At 43.9% G+C, this 23,271-nt stretch overlaps 1 protein-coding gene across 3 annotated transcripts in view; it reads right to left on the reverse strand.

Annotated features, from left to right (window-relative positions):
- The window catches only part of STAT5B (signal transducer and activator of transcription 5B), a 61,690-nt gene that overhangs the window by 4,514 nt on the left and 33,905 nt on the right, over positions 1 to 23,271 (reverse strand). Inside the window, exons 2-16 of one of the 3 annotated variants that reach the window (XM_074320725.2) lie at positions 20,146 to 20,285; positions 16,927 to 17,083; positions 15,722 to 15,811; positions 14,617 to 14,791; positions 11,541 to 11,671; positions 11,146 to 11,297; positions 10,513 to 10,668; positions 9,938 to 10,117; positions 9,478 to 9,565; positions 9,278 to 9,400; positions 8,410 to 8,502; positions 5,996 to 6,202; positions 4,776 to 4,870; positions 4,538 to 4,668; positions 3,464 to 3,634 (exon numbers count right to left, since the gene is read on the reverse strand). In XM_074320725.2, coding sequence (XP_074176826.1) covers positions 3,464 to 3,634; positions 4,538 to 4,668; positions 4,776 to 4,870; positions 5,996 to 6,202; positions 8,410 to 8,502; positions 9,278 to 9,400; positions 9,478 to 9,565; positions 9,938 to 10,117; positions 10,513 to 10,668; positions 11,146 to 11,297; positions 11,541 to 11,671; positions 14,617 to 14,791; positions 15,722 to 15,811; positions 16,927 to 17,083; positions 20,146 to 20,273 — 2,077 coding nt within the window. In that variant the 5' untranslated portion in view covers positions 20,274 to 20,285. The remainder of the gene's footprint in view (positions 1 to 3,463; positions 3,635 to 4,537; positions 4,669 to 4,775; positions 4,871 to 5,995; positions 6,203 to 8,409; positions 8,503 to 9,277; positions 9,401 to 9,477; positions 9,566 to 9,937; positions 10,118 to 10,512; positions 10,669 to 11,145; positions 11,298 to 11,540; positions 11,672 to 14,616; positions 14,792 to 15,721; positions 15,812 to 16,926; positions 17,084 to 20,145; positions 20,286 to 23,271) is intronic. The other 2 variants (XM_074320726.2, XM_074320724.2) reach the window with 2 other exon arrangements.

A 23,271-nucleotide genomic window follows, 5' to 3' on the forward strand; every position in this document is an offset into this window, starting at 1 on the left:
TTTTAGGAAAGGGAATGTCACTGCAGAGTTGTACGCTTGAGACCTATGTGAGTTTGCTGGTTATTGTCACCCCAATAACCTTTGGTAAGAAAGAGAGAGAGAGAGAGAGAGGAAAAAGAAAGAAAGGAAGGAAGGAAGGAAGGAAAGAAGGAAGGAAGGAAGGAAAAGAAAGAAAGAAATGTCACTCAGATATCTGCATGCTCTTTGCTGCCCCTTGGGTTTTTGCATTTGAGAGTAACTGACAGTCACTCATCACAGTGAGGGGGTTGTCTATGCCCCGTGGCTGGTTAGAAAGAATACTGGGGTGTCTCTCTTTTTTCACATGCCACAGAACCCCACTGGGATGTGGCAGGTGACAGGACAAACCTGACAGGGATCTGGCCAGCCACAGTTACTTTTGACAAAGGCTGATTATGGAAATCCAGTTAAGCAGGTGGTAGGAATGTGACAGTCTGAAGTCAGTGAATGAAATCCTGTTTGCTGGGAATGTGAGTCTGGGAATAAGTAGAATCCTGACTATGTCAGATAATGAAGATTACCCGATGGCCAACGGGGTGGGACAGCCCAAGACAGTGACATGAGACATGGCTCACAAAGTGAGGGATCCCTCACAAAGTGCTTGGGATCCAAACCTACTTCTTCTAGGGCTTCAAATGTCAGGGGCGACCTTTTCATAATATGTCATGCTTTTTGTGCTTCACAGTCTAGAGAATTTTATAGACTGGCAGAATAGATAAAAAACAAAGAAATGCTGTAAAAAAGTAGGATTTCAAAATCTAGATTAGCTGTGCTAACAAAAAGAAGCAGTGATAGGTTTAATCTAAAATACCACAAAAATCTAAAAATATTTTGGCTTCTTTCCTATGTACCTAGAAATACAACCATCACCTTAGGGTGGGAAGGCTTGATATAAAAGAGACTCTATAGAGGAAAAAGGTTGCTAGATTGGGTTATATAGAAATTACAAGTCTTTGCACTTCAGCAAAATAAAACCTAAATGTTAAAAGAACAATGACACAATGAGGAAAATATTTGCTAGATGTCATAAAGGGCTTATTTACTATATAAAACTACTTAAACATCATTAAGAAAAAAAAGGAACTCCAAAAGGAAGATAAACAAGGAACATGAATGTACTTCACAGAAAAAATACAAACAGCTAATAACGTGGAGGTTAAGAAACATAGGCTCTGGTGCTCAAATCCTGGTTTGGCCTCTTCCTAGCTGTGTGACCTTTGGCAAATTTTTTTACTTCTTTGTGCCTCAGTTCCTCATTTGTACAATAGGGACAGTAATAGTAACTACTTCACAGAACTGCTTTGAGAATTAAGTGAGATACTATATGAAAAGTGCTCAGAAAAGTGCCCAGCACACAGTAAGTATTCAACAGAATGCTACTAGTGTTCTGTTTATTATTATTGTTCTTATCACTATACGAAATGGTATTTGACCTTACCTAGAATCAAAGAAATGAAAATAAGAACTGAGATACAATTTTTATGCCAATCAGACTGGCGAACATGAAATTGATAAACAGAATCTGTGATTGGCAGGGGGATGGAGAAGCAGATACTCCAACAGACATCTGTGGGAGTGAAAACGGATTCTGCTTTCTGGAGGGCAATTCTGCAAAGATGTTCCAAAATGCTTAAAAAGCATATACCTTTTACACAAATTCTATTTTAGGAATTTATCCCAAGTAAGTAATTGAACAAGATGCATGTACCAGGTTATCTCAGTATTAATCATAACAAAAGCCGAGTGCCTTACTGTATTTTGCCATGTAAAACACACACTTTTTTGCCCAAATTTGTGAGGGAAAAATAAGGATACACATTATACATGGGTAGTACTAATTCTGTATCTATATAAATGTTTTTAATTATTTTACTTATGCTTATGAGTTAAAAGTGTAACTCTAGAAATCAATAGCGATTTCCATATACAAAATAATACCCTGGAATACAGTAATTGGTTTTGTTGAACTTATGATGAACTTGCAATGACCTTGAAGTTCTTGGCCTTCTATGAGTAAATATTGTAAATTTGTTACCGGTACATAAAATTTCTTGTACTTTGTACCTGTTCTTGTGTTTTGCAATTATTTGTTACATCAATTTCTTGGACCATAATGTTAAAAAATAAACGCTAAAATTCCTTTATAATACAAAAGCAAGTCCCTAAATGTAAACAAATAAAAATTTGAATTAAAAAATTAAAATGAAATATTTTTTCCCTGAAAGTTTCCGCCAAAAATGTGGGTGCGCATTTTACACAAGAGCTCATTAAACACAGAGCTCATTATACATGAGAGCACATTATACATGGCAAAATACGGTAAATTATAAATATCTTTAATAGCGGATATAGACTGTATCATGGAATCACCATACAATAGAATTCTATGCAATCATTAAAATGATGTTGTAAGATTTTATTTACTGACCTGTAACTCTGCCTATGATACATTTTTAAGTGGAAAAAAAACATCAGATCACAACAGCTGATGTAAGGTATGACTCAAACCTTCTACCTTGGACTCCAAGCCTGACAATAATCTGCCCTTATTTCCTACCATTTTCTTCCCTGCTCATCCAGCTCTAGCCTCCTGGGCCCTCGTGACAGTTTTTGAACACACCAACCTCATTCCCACCTCAGAGTTTCTGCACTTGTTCTCTCAGCCTAGAATGTTCTTTCTCTCCACCTTTAGATAGCGCTCCCTCACCTTGTCCAGGTCAATTCTGATGTCACCGCCTCAGGGAAAGTTTCTAGTGAGACGCTACCCCCATCCTCCACCCTGTCACTTCTCTATCCCTTTGATCTTGCTTATTTGTCTTCATAGCATCCATCACTACATAAATATATTTAGTTCTTTACTTGTTTGTTTTCCTTCTGCTATTAGATTGTAACCTCCATACAGGAAGTACTTAATAAGCACCTGGTGATTGACTGACCCACTGAATGAATGAAGAATACACATCTATAGAGATGAGGAAAATATGCACTAAATATCTATAGTGATTAATCTCTAAATGAGAGATGTTATGTGATATCTATTTTCTTTTCTATACTTTTCTGGAAAGTTTACAATAAACCCATAATATTTTTATGTTCATAAAACAATAAAACCATCTCTGTTTTGAAAAACAAAATTTTACCTAATTTTGTTTGATCTACACTTATGTTAAAAGCAATTTGTTTCCTTTAATTTGATAGTTGGGGTTAGTGGCAGATATGTTTTCTGTATGACTGAAGAATATAGCCCAGGATTTACATCTGCCCTGGATAATGCTCAAACAGCAGTAACTGAATGCTAATTGTATAGATTTTCATGGAAGACAGACAGATGGTCAAACACACACACACACACACACACACACACACACCTAAAACAAAACCAAAATCGCAACTAAAACAAAACCAAAATCACAACAAAAACAAATCAGAATGCGAACATTGTTACCAGTGGCAGGCTCGCATGGAACTGGTGTGTAATATTTTGAGTACACTTCATCTTTTGGCCGATCAGGGAACACGTAGATAAGGTAATTCAGGTCTCCCAAGCGGTCAGCCAGGGACCGGATGGAGAAGTCTCTGGTGGTAAAAGGCATCAGATTCCAAAACATTCTTTCCTCTAGATCAATAAACAGAATAATTATATTCTAAACATGACTTCTGAACAGGAGATCTTAATACCCAAATAAACTACAAATTAAAGCTCTCCATTAAAATTGTACCAACAAAAATCTCCACTTAAAAATAACCACAGGTTATATAGATCAAGTAGCTGCTTTTAAAAGCCAAAGGTAGACAGCTGGTAATGCATACACCACTTCCCTAGCGAGCCAATGATCTCCCTCAGGGAGTTTTAAGTTCAAATGGTCTTCTGTCCCTTTCTAGAAAAAACTTATTGATCCCCCCATTTCCTGTACAAAGGATGTAAGAGAGACAGGGAGCATGTCCGTAGCCTGTAGACGTGTGAGTGCTATTAAATCTTATTAAAATCTTTAAGTGACACCAAAAAACCTCTCAAGCTACTCTAACCACGAGGGTCAGAGGAAAGAACTAACATTTTTGGATGGAAATGATCAATGGCAATATCCTTGTAGTACACAGGATAAAGGAATAATTAAAATAGCATTTTATTTCTACTCTAATGATTCCAAATCATCAAAGTAATGCTTCACTGAAATTAGCTCAAGGTTTGAGAGTAATAGGAAGGGGAACATTTCGAATGGGATGCAGCTCAGATTTTGGACAAAACTTTACCTTCCTAACTTTACTTTCCTGTATTACAGGTCAGGGTTATATATTTCTCAAAATTAGTACTTGTGTTTCCCATAGTAAGATTTTACACAGGCTGCCATATTATCTGCGGCATGTCATGGTTATACACGGTTATACATGCTTCCCATAATTAGTACTGGCCCCAACAAACAATAAGTACTCAACAAACTGTCTGTTAAAGTAATTCTGCAACAAAAGCAGCTAACCAGAACCCTCTTGGCTCTCATCTTTAAAAGGGAGGGGTACTCACGAGAATCAAATTTCCAAGCAATGGTGATCCCACCAATTTCAGAGTCGCTGAATCTCAGCAGGAAGGTCCCATCTGGCTTGTTAATGAGTAGGTCGTGGGCCTGTTGCTTATTCACGAAACCCAAAATAGCCCTGGATCACAAAGGCCAAAGGAGCAGATGCAGAGTGTGATTTTTTTTTTGACACCAGAAAGATGACCTTCGCACTCTATTGCTGACTTAAGAAATGACAAGTCTCACCCATCATTCCAATGAGGCTTCAGATGTTTCTTTAACACTTCCATCACACCATCAAACCACTGCCAGAAAGTATAATTCCGTCCTGGTAAATTCTCCTGGTTGGAGACACGACAATGAACACAAGAAGGCAAAAATAATATTTGGAATATTACCTGTATAAACTTTAACTGGAAAAATCAAATAGAAAACATACATCTACACTGTCAGAATCATACAAATATACATGCCTCCCTGAGTTTTCCCAAATCAATGGTCCTGCAACTGAAAAAAGAGAACAGAGAGGAAAAGAGGGGAGCAGGGGAAAATACCACGGAGCCATTACCAACACCCAGGGACCCCTGCTACAAGCACCTTCCCCGGCACGTGGGCTGACTGGTCCTTTGCTGTTCCTGAGGTGGGGTCTGGGACCATCAGCAGAGCTTCACTGAGTAGCTTCTGAGAAATGCACATTTTCAGGCCTCATCTCAGACCTACTGAATCTGAGCCTGCATTTTAACAAGATACCCAGGGGGTTTGTAAATTTGAACTGGATTAAATCACACCGGGAGGCCACAGGGATCGCTCCATCACACAGTAGTTAGTAATTACCAGCGAGATGCAGTTCTCTCATTCTAGTGGAAGGCAGAAGCTTTATTGCAATGGCAACGAGAGACCTCCTGCTTCCCCTAGCAAACCTCCTCTGATTGCCAGCAAATGCGTTGGCCAACTGGTTAACACACAACCATTTATAAGAGACTCAAGAGACTAAGGGATCTCTGAATTAGGACATCTGAAACATGGGGTGGGGGTGTGAGAAAAGAAATAAAAGTTAAATTTAAAATCAAAGATGTGACAGATGACATCTGAATATCAGATGCTAGAGGAAGTTTCCTTCATCAGCATCCCCTTTGGCGGGCTGAGGGCCCCCTGGGAGCCTGACTTTGGGTTCCACATCAGGGACATCAGAGCCCCCAAGTTCTGAGCATCACCAAAGCTGTACTTCTCCTGAGTTACCTTCCCATTTGCTTTGCGCTGTTCCCTTTACAAAACGCACTGGCTGCACACAAAGCCCAATTTACTCAACTATTCAAAGACGTAATTTTCCACATAAAAAGTATGTGGCTGTCCATCTAGTCCAAAGCTTCCCGTTACTTTGGACACATTCTGTTAGAGGCAGGGAGCCTCCTGAGGCATCTGGTTTGCAGGGACTGATCTCGCGGCAGCTGCCAGCAGGCCCTCACCCTGTTGAACTGGGACCAGGACACGGACATGCTGTTGTAGTCCTCCAGGTGGTTGCTGCTGCTGTTGAACAGCTTCTGTGCCAGGAACACCAGGTTCTCCTTGGTCAGGCCCCGGTTGCTCTGCACCTCGGCCTTGAATTTCATGTTGAGCGCCTCACACAGCTGCGGCCACAGCACTTTGTCGGGCACGGCGAATGGCACCCTGCCCTGAGAGGGGGAGAAGCCAGAGCCTTGTGAGAAGACAGGTACGTGATTTATTCCCTCAACCTGCGAAAGGAAAACACTGATGGCTGGACGTGGTTACAAATGTTTGTCTTACCGAGCCTGCGGATTGATTCAAACTTTCATGGGGTGTGCAGTTCTGGGAAACTCAGAAAGTTCGTTTTACCTTCTTCACCCACAACTTAGAGGGTAACCTCATGCTATACCGTTATGTAAATGAGCTGCCAAACTATGGTCTGATCCTACCTTCTCACAGCCACGAAAACAAAACACGGCCAAGGCCTGGCTCCTATATTATAAATCAATGGGAATAGAAATCTAAAAAACTGGTTCTCTAGTGAGAGAGAGAGCGAGAGCGAGAGAGAGAGAGAGAGAGAGAGAGAGAGAGAGCTCACACATGTGTGTGCACAAGTGTAATCCTTGCCCTTGACACCAAGAACTCTGGCTCTAAGTGAAACAACTTAAGGAAGAATGATAACTGCACGATAGACAACTTTAATAAGAAATAGGTTCAAATACGAATTTTTAATAAACTACTTTTCATCTCATTCAGCCATAGTACTTCATTTTAATTATTATAAATTTTTTTGGAATAGGCAATCCCTTCACATGATAAAAAATATAAAAGTACAGAAGGTTATACAGTGAAGTCACTTTCCTATTCCTATCCCCTAGCAATCCAGTTCCTCTCCCCAAAGGCATGTAATTTAGTTTCTTCCATATACCTCCAAAGATACTCTATGCAGGCCAGCAAATATATATAATTTTTCCCTTTCAAAAATACAAATGGAAGCATAAAATCCACATGTTCTACACTGTGCTTTTTTCACTTACTACTGTATCTGGGAGACCTCACCTCAGCACATAAAGAAATTCTTCATTGGCTTTTGTGGCTGCTAAATATTCTCCAGCATGGAAGAATAGTAAAACATTTAACCACGCCCCCATAGACGGACATCTGTGCATCAGCCTTCAATCTTCAGCTATTACAAACAGTGCTGCAATGTACTTATATCATTTGACACACATGCAAATATATCTGTAAATTCCCACATGTATTTATTTTAAAACGTGTAACATGTACATTCCTTATTAACATAACTGAAAATGTTAAAAATGCTTATTTACTTCGACAAGATACTTTAGTAATGGCATGTTGTAAGAGACGCCAAAGTCACCTGAGGAGTGAGATTTGTGGACAGGAAAGGAAGGCAAAGACAGAAGACGCAGCAATATTACCCAGGAAGCTTATTAGGGACATGATGTAGGCACATAGTTTTTAAAATGGGCCTAAAACTCCGTCAGGGTTTGCATTACCCATCAGGGAGCACAAGCATGGTAGAATTTCTGATAAAAATCTCACCTTTGCAACAAAAATATTGTTCTCTAAAGAAAACTATTGAGAATGTAAGACTCTTCACATTAGAGTCACACTAGAGAACATATTTTTCTGTCTCACATAACAACTACAACCTTTTAATCATGCCTTTCCGGACTGAGCTCTACAGGAAATATGCAACACATAGAAAACTTTGCCCACTGAAACTTTTTGAAAATGCTCATCAAGCAGCACACTAGGTGGTGTTAAGATAATATTTGCATAAATCCACAAAATCATACTTGTCCCTTTAGACAAAGCATCTCATTCTTCACGAGAGACCTGGGATGAACCACGGAACCTAAAATTTTGAAAAGACATTAAATGTCGCCTTCGTTTATTGGAAGGAAGATGATGTGAAGCAACTTCTCAGCTAAAGTAACCTCCCGAGAGGTCTAACCTCTAGAAGGAACCTGGGAATCCCAAACTCCATTTATGGCTTCACCTGATGATTCGAAAGAATATTTACTGAGTATTGACTATGTGCGAAGAATTTTTAATGTTCTCCAACTGACTCTTCCTAACACTGTGGAGCATTATGAGCCCCGTGTTGTAGACACGTCAGGGACACTTACGCTCAGGGAGGTAAAGTGAATTTCCCACTGTTACAGAGTGAGGAAGTGATAGAGCTTGAATCGAAACCTTGGCCTGACTTCAAGCCCAGGCTCTTTCCATTTTCCACATTCACTCTATTCTGCCTCCCAGCAAGGAAAACAGCATTTTTCCTATGCTCTTTTGGGAAGTAATACATGAAAGAGATTCGTGACACCAGCATCAAGATCCTGAGACCCGCCGGCCCAAGGAACCCACTCACAGGCTCTGCAAAAGCATTGTCCCAGAGAACAGTGGCCGTTGCATTGTTGTCCTGGCTGCCGTGGACAATCACCACCACTGGGAGGGACAGGGTCTAAAAAGACAACAGGAGAAGGGCTGAGCACCCACAAGCCACACCGTCTTCCCCTCCTTTTTATTCTGTCACAACACATTCATCTCATCTCAAGTTTCAGTAAATGTCACCCTTGGAGACAGAATGTGAATGGCTCAGGAATAACATGACTTTTCCACATTGGCACAGTTACAGAAATTTTAGATAAATTAAAAGAGATTTTAGTAAATATTTCTGAAGGACGGAGTAAATTCTCCAAGTTACATGAAGAACAAGAGAGAAAAAAGAGTCTGGAGACATTTCTGGGTGGGGGAGTGGGAAGCAAGTAACAAATGTCTAAAACTCACTACAACTGTTACTCAGGTTTCTCCTGATTCCTTTTCTACCTACATTGCTAGAGATTTCAATTTTATATTGTTTCTTCCTTCTTTTTAAAAAAATTTTTATTGGGGAGTGTTGGGGAACAGTGTGTTTTTCCAGGGTCCATCAGCTCCAAGTCAAGTCGTCCTTCCATCTAGTTGTGGAGGGCGCAGCTCACTGGCCCATGCGGGAATTAAACCGGCATTCAGCAACCATGTTGTTAAGAGCTTGTGCTCTAACTAACTGAGCCAACCGACTGCCCCTTTTTGTTCCTTCCTAAGAGAACCTAAGAGATACAGGTCTAAGGATGAGGCCTCCTCACATTCTGTTCAGCAGTAACCAAAAAGATCAATGGGTATGTGACCAAAGCAACTCTTCTGTGATACAAAGTACACACGCTCACACTGTCACACACACAACAGAGGGAGGGCTTTACCTTGACTTGAAAAACCAGCTCATTTCCACCAACACTGAACTGTGATTCAAACAGGATTGTAAATTTTTCTTCTGTCACCGACTCTGCTCCACGACGGTCAGACCTCTTAATTCGTTTCAGGGACTGCAAAGGAGAAAATTATGGTGACAAAGCCCTCAAACAAGCAAGGGAAATCCCTCTTCCTTTTCTCCCGCCCTCACCATGTTCCTGAAGTGGGCGCTGAGGGTTCCGGTGGCTTGGTGGTACTCCATCACACAGCAGTTGTTCAAGATCTCTCCACTGTAATCACTGCAAACGAGAGACGCAACTCTAAATCCATACAGGGCCTCAGCTCACATGGGGTAGAAATATATTTGGGGTGGGAGAAAACACAGCAGGCTCTTAAAAATGTACACCATTTAGAGGAAATGTCAGCTCCATAAAATACACAAGGAAAAAATACACATAAAATGTACAGAAGTTTTCATGAATGTAAATCAAACCAAATTGTACTGTCTTCATAGAAACCCCTGATATTCGTCCTGTGAGAACCAGAGGAGTCCAGACGGGCTAACAGGCTCCCACATAGGAACAGCTGAGCTCAGAAAGCTCTGAGCTGGGGCACTTCAGCCCATTGGGAGGGCTCGAGGACAGGGCAGACATGAGGGTGGGCACGCGTACTTGCGGGTGTTCTCGTTCTTCAGCAGAGACTTGGCCTGCTGCTCACTGATGATGGTGGCCTTCACCTGAGGGGGGTTCATGTGCACGTTCAGCTTCCCACCCACCAGCAGGCGCACGGTGGCCGCAAACTTGGTCTGGGTCTTCAGGACCTGAGGGGGCTGCTTCTCAATGATGAATGTGCTGCGGGGACACAAGTGACCGGATGCTACCTCAGGGACAGGGCGCTGGTCCCTCCATGTGGGGAGGCTGCCTCCCCTGGGGCTCAGGTGCAAAGGAAGAGCACCTGGCAGGGACCCTGTTCCCAAGGAGACCACTGAGGGTCAGGTGGACGGCAGGAGGGGAGGACAATGAAATGAACTCGACAGATGGCATGGGCTGCAGAGGACAAGGGCAGCCCACGCGGTCTCCACAAGAGAAACTGGGCAAGGTCAACACCAAGCAGCCATAGCAACTGGGGACAGAGGGCTTGGGGGGAGGAAGTGAGGCAGAGAGAGGCAAGGATTCAAGCAAAAGCAGCCCCTGCCTCCCCATGACAACCACATGGGGGCTGGGTGTGGCCAAGAGGCAGCAATCACCTGGTCACCAGGGCTGAGATGATGTCTGTGATGGTGGCGTTGACCTCAGCCAGCATCTCTTCCACTGGGCCGGGGATGGGCAGCTGCTGGCAGAGGTGCTCAGCTCTGCGGATCTGCTGCCGGTTCTGCCAGATGATCTCGGCCAGCTTCTCACACCTGCACACGAGCCCCAAGACCAATGGGAGGACAATGGCTTCACCTCATCCTCAACACCAGAGGTGGGAGGCTCCCAGTCTGGGGAAGCCCCTCACCCAGGAAGCCCTCGCCAGGAAGGCTTTACACCTTAGCCACCTCTCCTGTGCGCAGAGCACAGTGGAGCTGCCCCGCCGTCCAGAAACACAGAGAAACACACAGGAGGGACGACCCTGACTCAGACGCGAGCATCACTCTGCACACCCCGCTCTGCCCCACGCCCCAACACTGTGCCTCCCTTCCCGGGGGAGGAGACATGATTGGGGGGCACCAACGTCTACATCAGGAACCAGAACCACTGGCGAAATAAGACCTGTCACAGGACAAAGCGAAGCGGCTGCATATGAAACACAGGAGCAGAAGCAGCAGCTGGTAGCACCACCCTGAGCCCCTGCCCACCCCTTCCGCCCGCCCCCTGCCCGCCTCCCCCACACCCATTACCAGGACTGCAGCACGTCCAGGCTGCCCTCGGGAGGCCCTCCGTTCCCAGCCAGCTGCTGCCTCCGCTTCCATTGGATCAGTTCGTCATCCAGGATGATGGTCTGCTGCTTCCGCAGCAGCTGCAGGGTCTTCTGGTGCTTCTCGGCCAGCTCCTGAAGGGAGGGGGGGCAGGGCCTTCTGGGCTCAGGACAACTGTGCAGGGCCTCGCTCAGGAGACAGGGCCTCCCCTCCCCTGACCTGCTCTGCCTCACAGGCCCCCACAGGAAAGGGGGACCTGGCCTCCTGCTATCCTGGCGCCTGCTCCCTTCCTGGCTGTCCCTGTCTCGGGCGCCCCGACAGCTCAGCTCGGGATCTGGCCCCCATGGCTAGGAGGAGAGGGACGCAGACCCACTCACCACGCGGTACTGCTGCAGTGTCTGGGCCTCGCGCTGCAGCCAGGCCTCCAGGGACACCTGCTTCTGCTGGAGGGCCGTCTCCCGGCTCAGACGCTCCTGGGGGTTCAGTTGGGCCAGCTGGGCAAACTGAGCTAGAGGAGGGGACAGGACAACACGACCATGATCTCCCAGCTTCCAGCAGGAAACCCAGAGAAATCCCACTCACCTGTTCTACAGGCAAGGTCCTCAAGAGACAGGTCTGACCAATGGCAAGTCGGGGCTCTAACAGCCAACAGTGCCAGAGATGAGCGGGCTCCACTCCCTGGCCTCCCGACTCTGAGCTCCCCTCCAGGGAGTGGGGAGATGGAAGCTTGGGGGTACAGCTGAGGAGGATCCCGCCCTGTGGCCTCCCCTCCCACCCTGGCCCACACGGCCTGGTTTGAAGTGTGCCCTGGCGGTTTAGTAGCTGTGTGATCTCGGACAAATCTCTTCACTCTCCTGCGTCTCGGTTTCCCCATGTGTAAAATGGGAGAATTCTGTTCCCTGCCTCAGTGGGTTGCTGTGAGGATTAAAAAGTAATGATACAGAAAATGCTCAAGACTCTGGCCGGCACGTGTAAGTTCTGGGCGAGAGTTAGTTCTTATTGGTTAATGGGTTACAGGACAGGATTAAAGGTTGATGGAGACCAGCAGCTCTCAGCCCCCACCTCACATGGCAAAGCCTCATGAGGGAAGGCCCTGCTCCACGGCTTTGCACCACTTCCTGGAGCACAGCAGCCTCTCCTCGGGGAAGAAGGAGTTTCTCTAGGTGCTGGAAGGTGCCTAACATGTTTGTACAGGTTGGGTCACTGTGAGCTCAGTCAACCAACAGGGAAAGGAGACAGGGAGGGGGGGAGAAGGGGGGGGAGAGAGAGAGTGAGAGTGAGAGCGAGAGAGAGTGAGAGAGAGAGAGAGAGAGAGAGAGAGAGAGAGAGAGAGAGAGAGAGAGAGAGTGTCCAGGGCCCATGGGGAATACAAAAGCATCAAGATTCTCTCAGGAAAGCAAGGGTGGAGGGAGGCAGTTTCTCTCCACACTGGCTGATAGGAATCTCATCAATGGCAGGAATAGGGAGTCAGTGAGTCCTCATTACCCGTTTTCAAAAAATCACTTATGAAGCACTTAAGACATAGGGAAGGTAGAAAGAATACCTGCGTAGCCATCATCCAGCTTAAGAAATCATACATTTCCATCATTATAGGTACCTGTCCACCCTCCCCGCTTATAAACCCCTGCCTCCCCTCCAAGGGCCCCCCTCTGCTAAGTGCTGGGCTAACTACCCCCTGTCAGTGGCCTTTGTGAACACCCCAGTGTCCTTACTGGGGCTGAGTCAAGTTGACGTGAATCAGCACGTCTTGGCCAAGTTCCTGGCAGGCCTCTGAAGGCCATGTCACACTGACCTAGGCCCTGCCCCATGGACACACAAACTGGGACAGACCAAAGCAACTCTTGACAGCCAGGAAGAGCCCAGAACAGAACAGACTTCAGAAATATGGCTCCAATCTCTCTGCAGGGCACTGAGCAGGAAGAGCACTTTCCAGTAGGGAAATACAGCCGAGTAGTGTGTGTGGCCACCTCAGGAATCCTGCCACCCACAGGGAGGTGGTGGCGACCCCAACACCTGGGCCCAGCCTCCCTGTGCAAGTGACCCACTTCGGTCTCTCCCGGCACTTTGCAGAAGCTTCTGGGAAGGACGCCAAGAGACGTGAGGCAATTGTCTGCTCCACTGGAGGGAGCTGAGCCTTTCTTTGCACAAACAGATCAATAGTCTGTGTTTCTGATGGGTGAACTGGATAAATGAGACTGAACTGACATTGCATGATGGATACAAACCCAAACCAGAATCCAAACCCAAACCCATAAATAGGAAACAGAAAACCCTAGAATAGGCCCATCAACATGGTCAACCAGTTCAAAGTCTTGGGTAGAACTGACAGCCTGAATCTCCTGTTTCCTAATCTAGGAATCGGGCCATCTTCTCTGGGGTCAGTCTGGGATGGAATCAGACGGGAGGAAGACATGCTAGAATCATCTCATCAACATTTACTCAACACCTACTATGACTGAGACAGTACGCTGGTCTCAGGGTACAGAGGTATGAGACAGTTCCCTTTCAAAGAATTTATATTCTAGTGGGGAAGACAGAGTTAATACATAATATCAGTATACTTGTAAGATCGATCCCCCATGCATGCTATTAGAAGAGCACATGGCGTATGTATGCATGTATGTTTTCACAGCTGGCTCATCCAGCATGGGCTTCTCTGAGACTCTGAGCTGGGCATGCAAGCAAGGAGAGGAAACTATGAAGTCACACTGTCAGATTCTCACAAGGACAATAGGGGGTGCTGTTGGGGCTCCACTGCCTCAAGACTGACTCACATTCTCTGCACCCAAGGACCAGACAGGATTTACATGGGGAAGGGGAGCTTGTCTGTAAGGCCTACTGAGGCGCGTCCCTGTGCTGTGCCCCAGGGCAGCTTCCCCGAACTACCTCACAGAACAACATGAAAAGTCAGTCACCCCAGGGAGAAGGGGGGTGGGAGAAGAGGATAAACGGGGTCAAATATATGGTGGTGGTAAGAAGAACTGACTCTGGGTGGAGAACACACAATGTGATATATAGATGATGTATTACAGATCTGTACACTTGAAACCTATGTAATTTTACTAACCACTGTCACCCCAATAAATTTTAATTAAAGAAAAAAAAAGAAAGTTGGTCACCACAAACAGTCCTTAGCCCTTATACTGTCGCTGCTAGGAGAGCTTAAGGTTTCCAAAGCAGCGTTTATGAAGTGCCTAGTATATACAAAAGCATTGTCGAGTACTGTTCACCAGGCTGGGAGCTCCTTCCCAGCAGACCAGGAGCTCCCTGGTGTGGGAAGCCTGAGTGACATCCCAGTATCTCCAAAGGCAAGCATTTATGTTCTCCCCCCGCTAAGCCTCATCCTCCCAGCCCGTCTTCAATACAAATGATCCCTTGCTACGCCAGAGAAATGCAACTGGTTCTCTCCCAGTTGGACCTGAGCTTTTTCCTACTCCTCCCTCCCCTCCTCACCCTGGATCCTCAGGCTCTCCTGATACTGGATGATGAAGTACTCCTGGGTCTGCTGAAGCTTCTTCAGTTCACTCTCCGTGTCCTGCGTGACCAGTCGCAGCTCCTCAAATGTCTGGTTGATCTGAAGATGTTTCTGGGACATGGTGTCAGCAAGACTTCCAGGTGGAGAGGTACCCTGGAGACAGATGGGAGAGAGTGCAGGCAGCAGTGAGCTGGGCAGTGAGGATGGGAGAAAACCTCAGGCTTTAATCCCAAGAAAAAGCCAAAGTAGCACCTATAACTGGGTTGAAACCACAAAAGCTACATTCTGAGTCAGAGGAATTACAAATGTCATTTGTGAGAATTGGTGTAGAGGGAAAGGAGGAGAAACAGGTGACCTGGCAGACTATGCACCTTCATAAAGTATAGCAGACACTTCTCCTGCAGTTCTGGCCTCCACCAGAGTATCCCAAACAGGGTCCACCTAATTCCCTTCAGAGAGACTAAAACTCATCACATCCCAGGAGTGACCCGAGTTTTCCTGCTAATGATGATGACCCCTCATTCCACACTCTTTCACTGACTCCATGGCACGGACTACGCTAGGTGCTGGGGACAGAGTGGGGAACACACATCATCTGTGTCCTCACTCAAGACCTTCTTGTGATGGAGGGAAGAGGGTGAACCTTCAACAAGTGGCAGCACCCCGGGGACCCCAAAATGAAGTTACAGGGAAGGCATCAACAAGGCCTTGGTGGTTCCAGCCATTTACGTGACCTGGTCTGATCCATTCCTCCAACACGTGTCTGAGAGGGGCTAAGGCTAAGCAGGAGTCTTTAAGTAATCTCGCCTGAATATAAATGGGACTTGACTCAAAAATTATTCAGCTGGGGTTAACTTATTTTGCACCTGTTCACATTGTTTTGTGGTTGCAATCTCACCAAGGTTATAAATCACTAAAGATCAGAGGACAGTCTTCTATTTCTTTTGTGCCCCTGAGGACAATGCTCTGTTTGTAGAGACACCAATAGACATACACTGAGTCATTACGACAAACCTGGGTCCAGAGAGAAGAGGGCAAGAAAGGACTTCCCAACTCCTCTCCCCATTCCCATGGGAGACTCACATTGTTGGCTTCTCGGACCAGCCTCTGTTCATTATACAGAATGTGCCGGATGCAGCGGACCAGCTCCATGGGGCAGCGGTCATACGTGTTCTGAAAGAATCCAAGAGCAGACACCACTTTGTCACACTCCATGCTATGGGCCTAAACCTTCCTTGGAAGAGACCCCTGGAGACACGATGGTCTAACCATGAGAAATGTTGCTCCTTTGATGTCAATGAGGGACAAGAAAAGCACATCGTAGGAAACCCAATCGCAGTAAGAAGGTAAGATTATTTTATTTCTTCCATCCTAATTTGCCTAAAGTACTAAGGCACTATTTTTGGAAACAAGATAAATTTCAAAAAGGCCACATCCGAGGAGAAACTAGACACCACCTGGACTGGGCTATCAAAATTACTTCCACCAATTGAAGGGGAGCTGTTCGCTGTATGTCTCCAGATGTGATACCCTGAGGACACAACATCACTTATTTAGAATTCTGGTCAGGGATGTGTCACCTGAATCGAATCATGAGGAAACTTGACCGAAACCCAAAAAGGAGGCACATTTTCTCTTAAAAAGTGAGGAGCTGAATTATTTTAAAATGTCAATGTAATGACAAAGAAAGGTTGAGAAATGGTTCCAGATTAAAGGAAATTTAAGAGACATAACACTAGATGCAATACGTGATCTTGGATGGGCTCACTGCCTCGGGGGAGGGGCAGAAATGCCCTAAGGGGCATTCAGTCAGTTGATAAACTGGAAATACAGACATGAGGTTACCTAAAAGTGTTCTATCAATGTTAAATTTACTAAATGTGATAACTATACTGTACTGTAACTATGTAAGAGAAGGTTCATATTCTTAGAAAATGGACATCGAAGTACTTAGCGGCAAAGGGACATGATGTGTGCAACTAACTTAATCTCAAGCGATGAAAAAATGGGTGTGTGTGGAGAGCAGATGATAAGGCAAATGTTGACAATAGGTGAATCTGGACATATGTAGGCGTTCTTCCTATCAATCTTGCAACTTTCTGTAAGTGTGAAGTTATTTTCAAATATAAAGTTAAAAAAAAGGCTACAGCCACTGAAACCAAACAATAAGAATGTGACACAGTAACGCGGGGTGAGGAAGAGAAAGCAAATCTCTACCAGAAGTACTAACTGAAGGACGAGCCCGGCCCAGGGAACAGGACTAAGTGTGACCCCGAGTTCACACCCACCTGGAGCTGCGTGGCATAGTGCCCCAGCTTGATCTTCAGTAAGAAGCCATCTTCCCCCACTTGGTGCTCCGCCTTCTTCTGCAGCTCCTGCACCAGGCCCTCCAGGAGCTGGGTGGCCTTAATGTTCTCCTGTGGATTATCAAGATCTATTGAGTCCCTAGGGGAAAAAAATTACATACATATGTATACAGACATGCACATGAGCCTGTATAAATGCAGCCTCAATGCATCACACCGTTTCTTCGGCTAAAGTGATTTCTGCATAATGCTCACTGCAAATTTTAGGACACAGTTCAATTCAAATTGACTAGACGCCTCCATTAATCTATCCCTGACCCACTAACTACCTCCACAGACTGTACAGTAAGTAGTATATTTGTATTTTTATTTTTATTTTTTTACAAAGCACTGCCTTTTCTCCTTTTCCCTACTGACTAGCTCTGGTGCTTGTGCTATCTGCTTCTAGGAATGAAGGGAAAGGGAACGTGCTTGGTGTACACTCAAGGAAATACGGACTCTGATAACTTCCTGTTTACAGTTGCCCCCGCCAGGGTGTAAGGGGCATAAGGTCAAGAATGGGCTGCATGTTTTTTTCCAGCCTCAACTCCTTCTGTGTGTTGCTAATTTCAATGAGAGATTTAAGTAAAGACAGGTGAAACAACATTTATTGCTATTTATAAGGAGCCCTGGAAATGAGATACTAAGATGCCTACATGATTTGGGAATTGTGGCACCACTAACTCTACGGGTGAACCAGAGAAACCATTCTATGGACTTTGTATTACATTCAGAACCATTTAACGGTGACACGTTGGATGGCCTTCCTTCCTCCCTCTTCCCCCATTCTTAACTCCCCTCCCGGATTCTCTGCCTTTTGTTTTTTGATCACCTTAGGCAACAATTGCTATAGGGCGGTACTACATTACTCAGCTCACTGAAGAAATCAAACAGCTGTCAGATTGAAACATCATTTAATTACTGCTGCCCAGGTCTGGAGCCAAACAAGAGATCCGGTGGAAGCTAACGGTGCTGTTGTCTCTAACCCCCTGTAGTCAGTTAGCCACTAATTTCAAACGGGCCCAAACAGATTTACCAGAACACTGGTAACAGACTTCATCCAATAATATGCTCAAACCTGCACTGGGAGACGGCAGTAGAGAAAGCCACATTCTAAATGTGTGTGCTCTGTGTACTAAGTAAAATATGTATTAAATAAAAGCCTGGAAGGAATGAATGGTGGCCCTACACTTCTGTTTTGAATGGCAGTAATGCTCCTCATCCGAGGAATCCCATTCTTGAGAAGATCCAGTCTCTGAACAAAACTCATGGAAACCAAGTACTGGTTCTTGTACTTAATTCTCTGCTATTAAAAAAAAAAATAAAAAAGATTTTCTTTACATAAACATGAATAATTGAAGATGTTTTATTAAAATTTTTATATTCTTAAGAAAATCAAAACTAAATAAAATTCTAGACTTATCAGGGTGATTATTTCATAAGTCATATAAATATCTAATCACTCACTATGTTGTACACCTGAAACCAATGTAATATTGTATGGCACTGTAATTGGGAAAAAAAATTTTTAATCTAACAAAATTCAAATTTCCATTAATAGCAACACAAGTTTTTAAATATTCATTCAGTAAGAAGACTACATGGGACATCTACTAAACGAAAATATAAATCAACAGAAATTTCCTACTAATGTTTTTCTGAACTCTCCAAATCATTAAAACAGAAAAGAAAATGAAAAGGAAATGGAAAGGCACTAAGCAAGGTGCAATTGACATGCTTACATTTAGCTTCTTTTTTTCCTCAGTTAATTACACGAGGCTGAGATTTTTTTAATTGCCTAGAAAATTACCTTCCTTTGGTGCGCTCTAGTTTCTGGAGAGAAATCTGCTACTAACACACAATTGCAATTATTCCAAGGCAACATTACTGACGGGTATACAGCCTTCCTCAAACAGTAGTATAGAGGCTGTCTGCTCCTAGACTCTGTCAAAAAGGACCCCCCCGCCCCCCTAATCACGATGGTACCTGATGAATATGTCAGATCAGACTGACAGACTGGTAACCAACCAACACGTTCCCAGGCCCTGAGCAGAACAGCTGACAGCCTGCTGCCTGATGTGCAATAATGTCGATTAAAAAGCTTTGTACAGGCTTTGTACTAACTAACCAACTGAGCTAACTGGCCACCCCAAATGTACTAACTCTAAAAGAATTTAAAAACAATCCTCCAGCCCTGAATATATAAACCGTAACTTGGAAAAATAAAATAAACATGCCTGTTAAATCTGCCACCAAGATGTAATTATTATTTTGGTATATCATCTTATAATCTTCATGTGTATATATAAATTACATATAAATTTAAAAACACCACGGTCTCTATTGTTATGTTTGTTAACAAAACATTTTATTAAATTATGTGCATGGACATATTTGCCCCATTCAGCACTAAATTCTACCTGGGCAAAGGATTTCATTTTTTCACACGAATTCTGCTAGTTACAACACTGCTAGGCACCCTATAGACACCCAAAGCATACTTGTTAATTGTTATTGTTTTTTAAATCTATTTTAAAAATTTTATTGGGGAATATTGGGGAACAGTGTGTTTTTCCAGGGCCCATCAGCTCCAAGTTTTTGTCCTTCAATCTAGTTGTGGAGGGCGCAGCTCAACTCCAAGTCCAGTTGCCATTTTCAATCTTAGTTGCAGGGGGCGCAGCCCACCATCCCATGCAGGGAATTGAACCCTCAACCTTGTTGTTGAGAGCTTGCACTCTAACCAACTGAGCCATCCGTCCATCCCTCCGGAAGCTCAGCAGCAGCTGGTTGTCTTCAATCTAGTTGTGGAGGGTGCAGCTCACTGGCCCATGTGGGAATCGAACCGGCAACCCTGTTGTTCAGAGCTCATGCTCTAACCAACTGAGCCATCCAGCCACCCCTAATTATTTTTATTAGCAGCAATGCTGTAGTGTTTTTAGTCAGGATTAACTATTAAAGGGAAGAAATCCAATTTTAAACTCCCAAGAGTCATTCCATCTTCCTAAAATGAAGATGGGGTTAAAAAATAATACCTTTTCATAGGTTACATATATATATGTTTTTAACATACAATTTTTGGAGTCTCCGTGATGTTAACTTTCCAATCAAACTTCAATAAGTTGTGCTTCACCTAATATGATAGAGGAAACTCTGTTCACTTACCAAGCTTGGCTTTCAATCCATTGGGATAAGTAATGGCGCACCTCGATAGGGAAATGCTGGCCGTACAGTGCTTGCATCTGGTGAAGGGCATCTCCTTGCAGCTGCTGGGCTTGGATCCACACAGCCATGTTCACAATCTGCTAAGAAAACAATCAGTGGTTTGGGTGTTCGTTTGTCTTTCCTTCCCCTTTTAAATCCACTCAAGCTGATATTCACACAGTTATAAAAGCTAAAGATAAATGCTTTTAAGCCGTTTTGGGTAGACTGAAGATCAGTATTCCTGAACTGAATTTCAGCTCTAAAATGTTTTCAAAATATAGATGAGCGTGTTATCACTAGTTACCTAAGCAACAATGCTTTGCACACAAAGGACACAGATTTATCTGGAAAAATACCCCAAAGTTCACCTCCTGAGTTATTGCTAAGGAATTTATGAAGCAATGTTCTGTTAAATTATAGCCTTTAAAAATCTTTCTGACGTAAAAACAATACATCTCAGCGAAGAGTCAGAAACAAAAACCATTATATTCCAATAGTGGGTAGGTCTTTAAAACATGCCCTTGATTTCAGAAAAATGGTTTTATAAAACTACCATGATGTCTTCTCAGACCCACCTGAGAGTTTTTAACTCATTTGTCAGAAACTCTCTGGGCTTAACCCGATTGTGGCAGCAACGTTACTTTCATCTACACAGAAAGGACTAAAACTGAACCTTGCTCTAACACTCTGATCCATAATGTAGAATTTGGTATAAGGCAGGGCTATCTTGGATCCCATCCAAAACAATTAAGCTACTGATTTGCACAGTTCTCCCAAGAGCTATGCTACAGTTAGGGTCCAGCGAATCAGACCTTGATTTTGTTGAATACCAGAGACTACATATGTGTGTTAGGAAACAAAAATCCCATCTGTTAGTTGTCTGATCGCGTAACACTGAGCTATTTATGGAACAAGTCACTTAGCCAACAACGAGGTGTGGGGTGGGTGCCAGTTACCTATTTTAGACTTGTGCAATGCTATAGAACACTTGAGTAGTGCACAATTTTATTTAGGGCTTTGGGGCATTTACGCTGGGGTCACTGTAAGATCATCTAAGATATCAAATTTCAATGGCTGCGAGTTTACTAGGAGAAAGTCTTGGATAAAAGAACTCTCTTCAGAAGCAATTCCATGTTATAATCAAACATCTGGAAGACATTTAATTGTACAATGTAATTTTTAATCAAATAAATCATATTTCAAGATTTTGGAAACTTGGAACAGATACCATAGCATTTTTTTGGATAAAAGGTAGAAGGATGGATGGATGAATGAAGGTGCTTAGGCATTTAAACATATAGAAGAATGAAAAAGGAATGAAGAAAAGAATGCAGGTACTAATTTGCTTTTTTTTTCTTTTTTAACATATTTATTGACTTTTTTCTGAACATGAAAATGTTTCAAGTCTACTATAGAAAAATTGGAAAGCACAGAAAAATGCAAGGAAGAAAGTAAAACTCGAATATAATTCTGCACCCAATGAAAACTCTTATAAACATTTTGGTTTTCCTTCCGATCTTTTCCTAACACACACTTTAACATAACATCACACTATATGCAAAGTTTTTTGGGGGGGCGGGGGCTACAGAATAAGTGCTTATTGTCAGAGCACTGGCATCTGAGAAGGCAGCAGGTTAACACCTTCAAAAACTGCCTTAACATTCCCAGATCGCCTTAGGGTATTTAAGAGAAAATCTGGGCGATCTTCCAGAGGCTAGGTGAGTGAGGGTTGGGGGTATGCATGGAGCCTTCCCTCTGGCAATGTTGTTTTCATGGTGGTATCAGCAACCCAGGAACAAAGATGGAAGTAGCCTGGAAAGAATGCTTCCATGTCAAGGGCCACCCACAGTTGTGTTCCGGGGAGTCTCCATTCTTCTTGCTGACGCAGTGAAGAATCAAAGCTCAGCAAGCTGATTAATATGCAAGCAGGGTTTATTAGTGATACTTCTCACAGAAAAAACCCCGACCTAGCCCAAGTGGAAGAGAGAGGCTTGGATATTAATAAGCTCTGGATATTAGTGATACGTTCTCAGGAAAGAGATTCGGCCTAGCTCAGGTGGGTGAGAGAAGCATAGACTCCCAGTAATGTTCTCAGAGAAGAGAAGGGTCTAGCTAGGGTTTCCAGGCAGGAATTCCCGCCCGTTCTCAGGAAATCTTTTCGCTTTCCCATTCCCAAATCCCGAGATATAAACTGTTTTCTGTTCTCCACGATGAATCGATGAATCGTTTCCACAAAGTGACGGCCGATACTACCAACCACCTGGGTTCAAGGAGCCAATTTTCCCGATTTCCTGACCAACTTTTCTCAGGATTCGGGAACAGGAAAGCAAAAAAATTTCCTGAGAATGGGCAGGGAATTCCCACCTGGAAACCCTAGGTCTAGCCAAGGTGGGAGTGGGAGGAGAGGGAGAGGGAAGGGAGAGGGACACTGAGACTAGGTGGGAAAGGGAGAGAGAGGGAAAGAGCAAGCAGACGACGCACGGGCACGCAGGTGAGAGGGAGCTAGGGCCAGAGCCTGGCACTAATTTGTTTTAGTGATGAAGAATTGGAAAGAAGTTAAGACCTTACTATAGCTCTCTTAAGGAATATTTGAACAATACCAACAGATAGAAAAAGTATCTTGCGTCCTGCATTCATTAACTGAATTGACTCAAGAGACAAAAGAAGGAAAATTGTGGGAAAACTCTTCTCTCCTCGGGGACTCCTTCTCAGTCCACCCACGTAAAACAGCATCCTGGTCACTACCCACAGTCTGCTTTATTTTTCCTCATGTCGTTTATCACCCTCACATTTATCACGTATTTGTTTACTGTCCTCCCACTAGGGTGAAATCACCATGAACACAATAACTTTGTTTTGTTCACTGCTCCTTCTCTTGGGCCTAAACCAGTGCCTGGCACATAAGCAATCAGTAAAACATTTTGTTCCATAAGTAAATGTATACACACAATTTGGTCAGATCTTGCAGCTTTTTTCAAAGTTATTACGGAACAAGATATCATGAAATACTAAGGCAATAAATTAAAACAGATTTTATACTTTGGATGATTTTATAATTTGGATGACTATATTTACAGTGGTCTATTT

Source organism: Rhinolophus sinicus, chromosome 12 (genome assembly GCF_057876585.1).
Source record: "Rhinolophus sinicus isolate RSI-liver-muscle chromosome 12, RSI-T2T, whole genome shotgun sequence".
NCBI classification, from domain to species: Eukaryota; Metazoa; Chordata; class Mammalia; order Chiroptera; family Rhinolophidae; genus Rhinolophus; species Rhinolophus sinicus.